Source organism: Tachypleus tridentatus, chromosome 13 (genome assembly GCF_004210375.1).
Source record: "Tachypleus tridentatus isolate NWPU-2018 chromosome 13, ASM421037v1, whole genome shotgun sequence".
Classification (NCBI taxonomy): domain Eukaryota; kingdom Metazoa; phylum Arthropoda; class Merostomata; order Xiphosura; family Limulidae; genus Tachypleus; species Tachypleus tridentatus.
This window is the reverse complement of record NC_134837.1, coordinates 140728107-140739340: the sequence shown is the minus strand read 5'-3', so window position 1 is coordinate 140739340 and position 11234 is coordinate 140728107. Positions and strand designations below refer to the sequence as shown.

General features: G+C 31.8%; 1 protein-coding gene and 1 long non-coding RNA gene across 2 annotated transcripts; one reads left to right on the top strand and one right to left on the bottom strand.

Moving 5' to 3' along the window:
- Positions 1 to 3833: 3833 nt before the first annotated feature.
- Positions 3834 to 7759, top strand: LOC143238094 (uncharacterized). Its single transcript, XR_013020404.1, has 2 exons — positions 3834 to 3942; positions 6617 to 7759. It is a non-coding gene; the product is annotated as an uncharacterized LOC143238094 (long non-coding RNA).
- Positions 6512 to 8752, bottom strand: LOC143238093 (techylectin-5B-like). The gene is made up of 5 exons (XM_076478040.1): positions 8544 to 8752; positions 8122 to 8372; positions 7177 to 7282; positions 6879 to 7043; positions 6512 to 6794 (listed from the first exon to the last, which is right to left on the bottom strand). Exons 1-5 carry the CDS (start codon positions 8707 to 8709, stop codon positions 6532 to 6534), a joined length of 951 nt encoding a protein of 316 aa, XP_076334155.1. The 5' UTR covers positions 8710 to 8752; the 3' UTR covers positions 6512 to 6531.
- Positions 8753 to 11234: the final 2482 nt, after the last annotated feature.

Genomic DNA, 11234 nt, shown 5'->3' with positions numbered 1-11234 from the left:
GGTTGTCCCTGAAAGTCCATATCCTTGACGATCATTTTGATAAATTCAAGAAAAACATGAGAGCCTAATCGGAGGAGCAAGGCGAGCGCTTCCACCAAGATATAATGGACTTTGAATGCCGCTACCAAGGAACATATAACGAAAACATGATGGGAGCCAATATTTGGGGGTTGATACGTGAAAGTGATTTACATTACAGTCGCAAATCTCGAAAAAAACTACTCACTTCTAAACATTTTTGCTTATTTTTGTATAACTTTAGTATAAATACATGTAAATCTATATCATATGTTGTTTTACTCAGACCTTGTGTAAATGAAAATATGCAAATTTGCCCGATTTTACATGGAAAATAGGTTAATTTCTAAATTTCATTATCCAGGTCACAAAAGCAAACTTTGAAGGAAATAATGGCCATTTTCTGTAAAAATGTTCAAATGGTTTACCAAAATCTCTTCTTCTTTGAATCAACTAGGAATAAGAAAATCAATAAGAAATACTGAGATAACTAAGTTTTATAAGTATCAAAATGAAACTTGAAAATATATATTCCTGTATTATTCAACATTATTCTGTACAAAATATGTGGAAACTGTCTGTAAAGATGTTGATACATTTTTTACTTAAAGCAAAACTCATTATTATGATTTGATCCCCAATGACATAGCGGTATGTCTGCGGTTTTACAGTGTTAGAAACTCTATTTCGTGCTCAATTTGTAACACATGTATTATATAAATTTATGTTTGAAAGCACAGCAGTATAGAAACTTGTTTGTGTTATATAATGAACACAAGTTTGTTTGTTTGTTTGTTTGTTTTTGGAATTTCGCACAAAGCTACTCGAGGGCTATCTGTGCTAGCCGTCCCTAATTTAGCAGTGTAAGACTAGAGGGAAGGCAGCTAGTCATCACCACCCACCGCCAACTCTTGGGCTACTCTTTTACCAACGAATAGTGGGATTGACCGTCACATTATACACCCCCACGGCTGGGAGGGCGAGCATGTTTAGCGCGACGGGGGCGCGAACCCGCGACCCTCGGATTACGAGTCGCACGCCTTACGCGCTAGGCCATGCCGGGCCATGAATACAAGTACAAGTATCAAAATAAACATTCTTCCCAAGAACTGCTAGAGAGAATATGGGTCAAGGGGTACATCCTCCTATCGGGTATAGAGGAGACCCATATTCTCGAAAATATAATATGGGTAAAAAGACGAACACAATGTATGATGTCAGAACAAAATGACGTCAGATATTCGTTTGGATGTATAATATTTACTGTAATGTTATATATCAGACTGTAATCATATTAGTTAATTATTAAGTAAATTGAGTTACGTTAGTGGTTACCGAACATTAATGCAAAATGGTAAATGTTCTACATACATGAAAGAACCTCAACTATGGATCTGAAGTATATGATAGAATATTCCATATCTGAACGTTATATTACATTTATCTACCGGATACCCAAAAAATAATAACTGTAATAACTGTAGGAAATGCAGTTAATAGATGATAAGTTAGGCTTACTTGATTCTATTATAACTAACTGGTAGGCTTACTGTGTTTGTCTTTATCATACCTAATATGTGAGGCTTAATATACCTGTTTCTGTCATGCCTAACACTAATTAGGTTTACTGCGACCTTGTGCTTATTTCTATCACACATAATACGTCAGGCTTACTTCGTGCTCGTTTCTATCACACATAATACGTTTATGTCGTGTCTAACACCAGTTAGGCTAATTCTGACCTTGTTTTATCACTCCTTACACCAGTTAAACTAACTTTGTGCTTGTTACTATCATACTTGATAAGTAGGCTTAATGTATTTGTTACTAACACACCCAACAGCAGGTAGACTTAATTTATGGTTATATCATTTTGCCTCTAGTTAGACTTATTGCGAGTTTTAAAAAATGTAGACGTTTTAAGGCTCATCGTTACAAAGTCGTTTTCACATTTCACATGAGGAACAATTTCAAAAAAATACTTATTTTCAATCAAGCTTTAATTGGAATATAGGTTATTTGAAGTTTGAGAAGAATACATTGAGGTCATGAGCTAAACAATCGATCAAGCTAACCTCATTTGTTAATAGTACAAGGGTACATAAGCTAACTGCACTCTGTCCCACGAGGAGAATCAAACCCTGTATTTTAGCTTTGTAAATATCTGAACTTCCCAATAATTCATCGGGAGACACCAAGAAATGTTCAACATTCTCATTACCAACCAAGTGAAACATCAACTGTTTTGCCTTATAGTTTTGTTTGAGTGGAAACTTTCGTCTCGCAATATTAAAGTTAATGAAAACTTTGAAGTACAAACTAGTGGATTTAGTTTGTTAATTTATACCATGAACCTAAGAAATCATCCACTCTAACCCGAGCTTGTTCAAGAAATGTGAACACGTAATTGAATTTCTTAAAAGTACGAGATAGGCCTAGTTGAATAAAGAATTCAAAGATTTATGCTTAACACTCAAATTTAGGCCTAACGTTATACAACGTATCCTTGTGTGAATATGGTCTGTTATTATTTAAAGTAGTCGAATTTTAAACATTTGTTTTTAGCGACACATACATATAAGTTTTCTCTGTCTGTTTATGTAGTCCAAGTGAATTGTTGTTTAGAAATGAAGTATTTTTTAACATTAGTTACTGAGCTGTTCAAGTTTAATTTTAATTTTACTACGGTTCGAAATTGCCTGGTATTCTTCAAATAAAAGAATTAATCTTTGTGGTGAATCAAATATAAGCTGCAAAATAACCGAAGTATAAATGTACACATTTTGAACCGTGTTATCTAAATTAAGTCCATTTGTCATACCACTGTCCCGAACAGTTTTAATATAACTGTTAGTTCTTTAAAAATATAGTTTTTATCATTTGATTCCAACCAAAACTTTAGGATTAATTATTCCTAGAAATCGAAAGCGATTTGCAATGAAAAGTTTCGCCATCAAAGATGTATCTCACAAAATGATATGAAAATTATTGTACATTGAAATGTAGAGTTTTAACGTATCTTTTGTAGCCTACCGAATTAATTTCATGATTTATTGTATTGGAGCTTTTAGCCATTTTGAAACTCTACCGTTATATATATATGTCTGTGAGAGATCGAGGTGCGATCGAAGTTTCACTCGATGATACTTAGGTGTTAATACTCATTAAAAGTTAGATTTCAGAAGTAGTCAGAAAAATTATTTAAGAGACACGATAAAACTATGAAACAATAATATTTTTAAGAAACCGTACTTCATATAACTCGGATATTTATTGTAATTATGTTTATTTTAATGGCGGTTCTCTAAATGAATTTATATTCGTAAATTTTTCTAGTGGTCATAAAAGTAATTTAATTTAACTGAATTTTAAAATATTTTTAAATTTTCAAATTGCACTTTCTTCACTTGTCTATATTGTTAAGTTACAAAGCTACACAATGGGTTTTCTGTGCTCTGCCCACTGCGAGGATCGAAACCAGCTTTTTGTCTATATAAGCACTAAAACTTACCGCTGAGTCACTGGGGAGGGGGTAGTTGATAACTTTATTCTGTTTACAAACTCTCTCTACTTGACGTAGTTGGAGAATGAATATTTATTATGGTATAAGCACCTTCTTCAAAATGGTAAATCATTATTATAATTAAGTTACTAGTTATCAGACATTAATGTTAGACCTATCACGGTTTTAACACTGCATTCTGTACGTAGTTCCTTAAGGATTTTCACAAATTACAAGAACTTATGTAATATTATCTCAACCACACTGTTGTCTCTGTTACCATTACCGAGAACGTGACGCGTTTCACTCATTAGAGGTCATGAGACCAGCTGGTACAAAGAAACACAGTAGTGGTTGTAATGCTTCAGATGGTAGATGTGTGTGTATGTTCAGAGCAGCGCAGTTCTTCAAATGGCAGATATGTATGTATAAGCCGTTTGTTACAACAACAGTTGTTATGGTGTGAATGTCTTATTTTGAAGATGTATGGATACGGTGAACATAGTGTTGTTGGAATACTGTTAGTATAAATAGTTTTAAGTATTGAGAATCGTTAAGGGATTAAACGTAGTATGTAATGTGTGCTCGTTGTAGTGTAATGTGACAGTGAGAAGATATGTATGTTTTCATAGCAGTGTAGCTGTTAGAGATAGGGCCGTATAATGATCACAGTGTTCATGTAAAAGGAATGAAGGTTTAAATAAATAAATAATAAAGTACTAGATATATATATATTGTAATTCTGTGTAGTTTAGGCCTAGAAAGAGCCAAATAAATGTAAATAATTCAGTTTAACTTGGAATATTTTAAACTCAAAATTACTGTCATACTTTTCTTCTTTTCCATCACTGCTGCATATGATGTCATATTACACCGGAAAAAAATATAAGTTTATTCCAGGTTAGACGTGTTTCAATAAATATTTGTGCTGTAACAATTATTCTAGCATTGTATTTTGGTTAATTGTATATAGATGCTTTACCGGTTTAATCAGAAAAGACAATGAAACCTATAATTTAACTACAAACAGGACTCTGTAAAACGGAAAGTTTTACTCTTATCAGTGTAACTGAGTACTAACACGCTAGGCCTAAGCTTAATTTCAAAACCCAACGCTATAACTTTAATTTGGGATTAGAAATGGTTATAAATAGTTTTGTATATAATGAAATTAAATTAAAATAACATAGCATTAAATATTGTTACTTAGGATAGTTATATTTTCATGTAAGTAGGTGGAGAATGAACCAGAATTGCGTCTAATAATTTGATCACAGACAGCGATCATCCATCCACTATATCTTCATGACTTCCTAGTCAGTGATGCTTGAACTATTTCTACAACACGGGGAATATTTTAAATATCTTATTTGCAGACCATTTATGGAAGAAGTAGGCCACGTTTTTGTTACTGCGTTTTTTTTTGTCTTTTACGTGTGTACAAAATTAGTATACTATTGCTATTAGATATAGAATATTTCACGAAATATCTTTCTTACTGCATTTGTTACAATTATTTTTAGGTATATTGAAAATAAGTGACACGCTATGTTTGTCTTTTCACCTATATTATATTAATAAGAATATGGGGTCCTTTTATACCCGTTAGGAGGATGTACCCTTGACCTATATTCTCTAGAGCTGTTCTTGGAAGTATTGTTTATATTGATTTTTGTGCATATGTTCATTATATGACACAAGAAAGTTTCTATACCGCTGTGTTTCATGAACGCAAATCCAGAATTTAAGACATTTTACTGGTGGCTGCTGTAATGCGTTGTCGTCTTTGCTCTGAATAGACTGGTTCTAAAATTATTCTATTTCTTCAGGTTGGTAGTCACACCAACATCACTGACACTTGTTTTAAACGTTTTGAATCGTTGTGTTAATAAATTTTATAATACATTCGTGTTGAATTTAAAAACTTATTTATATGTAGCTATGTTAAGGATTCACGCCAGCTTTACCCAATATTCCGTTGAGAGATTAGAAGGAATGTAGGTAGTCAACACAACCTACCGGCAATTCTTGAACTACTGTAACGTAATTATTTCAATATTTGTATTTGACCTTTACACTTATAACACAAAAACGGCCTTAAATGGGAAGTGTTATTGTTTTTTGAGTAATGCATGAAGCATGCACTTTCAGAATCACAATTCGTCACACTAACAACTGGACCACGTCCTTAACATGTATGATAAATGTTATACGTTAGAAGAACATTCTATTGGATAGAAACATAAGGTACTTGTATATTGTTATTTTTGTAGTTTTTATTTCTAAGTTAACATTAATACTTGTTACTGATGACAACACAAGATATGAGATTTGAAATTTTGTATCGCAATATTATTGATTTAGGTAAAAATGTAATGTTTTTGTTATTGAGAGCCCGAGATTATATTTTATACAAACATCAAAATCATGTAACTATTGACAAAAATGATTAAACCGGTAGCTAGGAAACAGTCAGTATTTAGTTGGTTTCGAGCTTTTTGTTTATTTGTTTTTTGAATTTCACGCAAAGCTACACGAGGGATATTTAGTAGTGTAAGGCAGTTAGTCATCACCATCCACCGCCAACTCTTGGGATACTCTCTTACCAACGAATAGTGGGATTGACCGTCACAATATAACACCCCCCATGGCTGAAAGGGCGACCATGTTTGGTGCGACGGGTATTCAAACCCGCGACCCTCAGATTACCAGTTGAACGCCTTAATCCACCTGGCCGTACTACGCTAGTTTCGAGCTTCTTGATATTATTAAACCTTTTAACACAGCGTCATCTGAAGGGGAAAAGTTTTATTTATCGTACAGAACACATTATATTAAAGTAACATTCGTAAACATTCACTAAAACTACTTTATTTTTAAGGTAAAATATCCACTTAATTACACACAGAGAAAAAATAAAACATGTTAAGAATATCTGTTTCTTGTCTGTCTGTCACGATATGTGACGTAAAATATAATTTCGCATAATATATTTATATTTTATTTTTTATTTATTGACCAATAATAAACTTCACAGGTTTTATTTTCATCTCGCTTGACTTTAGTGTACTGTGTTTACTTTTCCACTCATACCAGGTAACCCCGGTTGTATCTACCTTATCTTCTCTGTAATACAAGCCGTTCAGGTTGGAAGCATGGCATGAATTATACCACCATCCACCTTTGTAACTTTGAGCACAACTACCGCTGTATTTATCGTTGTCTTTATCCTTGGTACTGAACATCATGTTGTTGTGGGAAGCGAGAGAATTTCCTGAAATAATGTTGAACTAATTAATAAATATTATATAAACAACTAATAAAGGTAGTTATATACTGAAATAAAGTTTAAACTCACCCACGTCACCCTTGTACGTTTTGTAACTCATTTTATAGAGTTCTCTTTCACTTCGTACCAAGAACTCGTCATGCTCTGCATATCTTCGACTTCCTTCAAAGTCTTCCAGATCAACACGGAGCACCATATTGTCTTGATTGGTCAACGAGAAAATGACGTCATTGCCTGGAACAGAAGCAGCGTATAATAAATAAATGTTTTATAAGATAATAAATAATTAGTTCCATCAAATAATATTAAATAACATAAAAAAGAAATAAGTAATTGATCACTGTCAGATAAATATATAAAGTTGTACCTAACCAAAACTCCTGGGTTAAATTTCCAAAACCATTTTTGTATTCCACCCACGATCTGTAAAAATTTTCAGCTGGTTTTCCAAAATCTCCTCTTCTTTGGATCAACTAGAAATAAGAAAATCAATAAGAAATACTGAGATAACTATGTTTTATAATTATCAAAATGAAACTTAAAAATATATATTCCTGTATCATTCAACATCATTCTGTACAAGATATGTGGAAACTGTTTGTAAAAATATTGATTGGTCTTTTAATTAAAACAAAACTCATTCGTATGGATTGGCCCCCCACTGGCACAACGGGATGTCTGAGGACTCTCACTGTTACAAACCATGTTTTGATAACCGTTTTTGTCAGAGCACAAATAGCCCATTGTATAGCTTTGTGCTTAATTCGATACAAGCGTATTATCTAAATTAATGTTTGAAAGACGATTTTAGAATAACAAGTAATATGCTTTCAACTTATCAAGAAACTTAAAATAATCTATAACATGAACTACAGAGTAGATTTATCTGTGGTATTAAACACTATTATATGTTTATCATCATGTAGAAAGTGATAGGTTTAACGTACATACACATTCTGATATATATATATATATACAAATAAACTAGAACGAAATGATTACGAAGTAAAAACACGTCTTCTAAGCTGTTTATTTAAATATGATAAAACAACATATATTAATGAACGAAATCAGTGAACAAATATGATAAACATTTAAAAGTAAAACGTTACATGTTCTTAACAAATTTTTTTAATGTGGGTTCCGTTCTGAAACTTATTTTGCAGTTCTCTAAATAACTGAATTTATATAACAAGTCAGTTTATTCTTCTATGGAAATAATGGTAAACTTTGAACTAAATTTTTCACGAAAACATCCACTAACTGATAATTAACTGAAGCTACACCACAAAAGGAAGTTTAGTTCACCTACCGTCCACCCTCCTCCTGATGTCTCCATATCACAGTATACAGAAATCGACTGGTTCATAAATCGTGGCTGGATCTTGTAGACACCACTGGTTCGGTTTAGTTTTTGTTTGTAAATACTGGCACAGTCTTCTGGTAGAGGTGGCTTTTGTTCCGTCGTCTGTGTCACACAAAGATATTGTTCAAAGGATCGGTTTTGTTTGTCATTAACAAGCGGTGGAAATGTTCGTTTAAGTGTGGTTGTAGAAAACACATCTAAAGAGTAACGGATAAAAACTCTGATGTGAAAACTTCACAGAAAACTACTAGAACATAGAGTGTTACTAACACTAACATTGTAACTTGACAAATAGTTATATTTAAATGTTACTTTAATTTATGTTCAAGGTTTACGTTAACTAAACTACTTCAAGTAAAATATATTACCTTCTAAAGTAGAAATTCTCTCTCTAGCCAGATCTACTAATTCTGTAACGGAGTCCACTATTCCTTTCAGTGACCCGACAGTATTACAAGCTGTCTGATGATGGACATCAGACTGGGTCAACACGAAGAAACACAAAATAATTAATATCTTCACAGTGTTGTACATTGTTAAATGGTTAATAACACAGAACTGTTTCCTTATAGACTGAAGATGTGAATCTTTCATCAGTGGTTTTATAGCTGTATTAAACAGGATATCCAAAAAAGGGGTTTCTTTAAATCATTGAGAGTTAGAACTGTGTTAGTAACTGTATCTGATATTTTTCACACTGAGTCCAAGAAATGTTTATAGTTTTCTAAATATGGCTCTAGTCAACATCTAAATTTTCCGCTTCTTTTTATAAACACTGAAGTTATTATTACTGTAAGAGTTGTTGTCTACAGTTAATAATTTTAATGTTAATATTAAACATGACATGTTAAATTTTAAACATATTTATAGACCGTAAAGTATTCATTTTTACAAGAATAGATCACAAACATTGTACAACAGGTTTTTCAAACAGAAAAATACCTTGTTAAAAATTATTTTATCATTATCAATTTAAATTTAAAGCCTAAATGAATAAGTTATTAAATTAAAATTATATTTTTAACTTTAATGATATAATTACTGTAATACAATATAAATTACACACACTACAGACAATACTGTTTTAAAGGTATGTAGAGAAACATTCTAAACATTCTAACACAAATAAACGTTTAACAAATGAACACTAATAATCTACAAAACTTTCTCTGTCTATTAATTAGAATACAATTTTTAATGAAATATTTATATGTTAGTTGTTATTTATTGACCAATAATAAACTTCACATATTTTATTGTAATCTCACTTGTTTTTAGTGTGTTCTGTTTATTTTTCCAGTGATACTAGGTGATAACAATGTTGTCTATCTTATCTTCTATGTGATACAAACCATTAAAGTTAGGTCGATGACATGATTTATACAACCTTTGTAGGTTTGAACACAACTGTAACTGTTTTTATCGTTGTCTTTATACTTGGTATTGAACATCATATGGTTGTGACTAGTAGCAAGTAAAGTTTCTAAAATAATAATAAAATAATTCTTATAATTAACCAATAACACAAAACATCTAAGGTAGGATAGTATCTACTGAAATAAAGTTTCATTTACTTGATTGTTTCCTAACCCTAACAAAGGTTGTAACACTGTTAAATAAAATATTTCTGTAATATTTTAAATTAATATTAAATAAAACGTTAATAATTATATACAGGACAATATTATGTGACGTAACAATTAAATGGAAGGAAATAACTGGCAAACCGGTTTTGAGACGTTACTTGTAGTATTTTAATTTCATTGGTAAAATATCAAACGTTTTTCAAGACTAAATCACCTACTTATATCTAAACATCGCTAACTTACTTATATCAACAATAAAGAAAACTTGTTAATGTAAACAAAAGTTTAACGTTGCGAGCGCCACCTTTGTTAATGACGTATTTTGTGATCAGTTGTACGCAATTGTCCTTACTGTAACGAAAACTGTGTCCACCACAAACCACCAGGTGGTAAGCGTTTCTTGCCATGCATTAATTTATAATACATCAAATAATTTTAGGGTACTGTGTATTTTATCATGTATTTGTATTTCACATTCATGTTTAGATGTTTTTAACTTTGTGAAAATGTGTAACAAATTTACTTTAACATGTAAACACGGTATCTGTGTATTTACATGAATTATTGTATAATCTAATTAAGTAATTGACCTTTAATTAGTTAGTATATCATTTGCATGTACATATTAATTATATATGAGGTAATACTTCCACCTTCATAGTGCCATACTAACTGGTGATGCCAGTTGGACTAGTGTGAGACTGTTATGAACGTTAGTGACCTGTTTGATTTTGTTGTGTGAGTGAAACACGTGTGAAACAAGTTTAGATGTCTCAATGACTGAAGGAAAACTATCACGAGTGTAAGAGTTGTGAGCTTTTATGAGCTTCAGTGTGATTGATGTGAGACATTATGGGTGTCATTGTCGTTTCTGAGAGATCAACATGGATGTAAGTGTGACTGGTAAGAGACTCTTATGGAAGTCAATATGACTGAACCTTAATAATGTTATATTTTTATTTCTTACATTAATTTACAATGTTTCTATACTGAAATTGTATTCATGAATTAAACATGAAAACCAAATATTTTAATGTAACGGAACTTGAAAGAATTTTGTTAGTTTTCAATGTTGTTATTTATGTCTAGACACTAACACATTCAACAGACAATGTTTAGAAGACATAAAAACGCGTATAGAGAAAACTGCACGTGTGTAACTAAATGTGATGTGTGTTCATAACGTGTCTACATTTGTTAAATAACTATTTTATAAGTCAACAGTTATTGTAATACAGTCTAGCTGAACATCTGTTGGTACGGTGTAATTTCAATCTGTTTCTTCTGCTAACAATGTACTACAAGCGACAGTCGTTAGTATCAACATAAAACTAACAGAATGTATAATAAAGTTCTCCTTTTTTTTGGCTGTTGTCTGTGGATCTCATTAGTTATACCTTAAATTCCTTCACTCGGTTACTTTATGGTAAGTACTAACAAAAAGTCTGTTGTTCTATAAATGGCTTATGTAGC

What these genes read in the sequence shown, in the direction of transcription:
- LOC143238093 (XM_076478040.1), bottom strand. Translation starts at nt 8,709, where the DNA reads ATGTACAACACTGTGAAGATATTAATTATTTTGTGTTTCTTCGTGTTG. An exon ending in GAGAATTTCTACTTTAGAAG is followed by an intron (nt 8,373 to 8,543) that starts GTAATATATTTT and finishes GTTACTCTTTAG; the next exon opens with ATGTGTTTTCTACAACCACA. An exon ending in AACCCAGGAGTTTTGGTTAG is followed by an intron (nt 7,044 to 7,176) that starts GTACAACTTTAT and finishes CTTCTGTTCCAG; the next exon opens with GCAATGACGTCATTTTCTCG.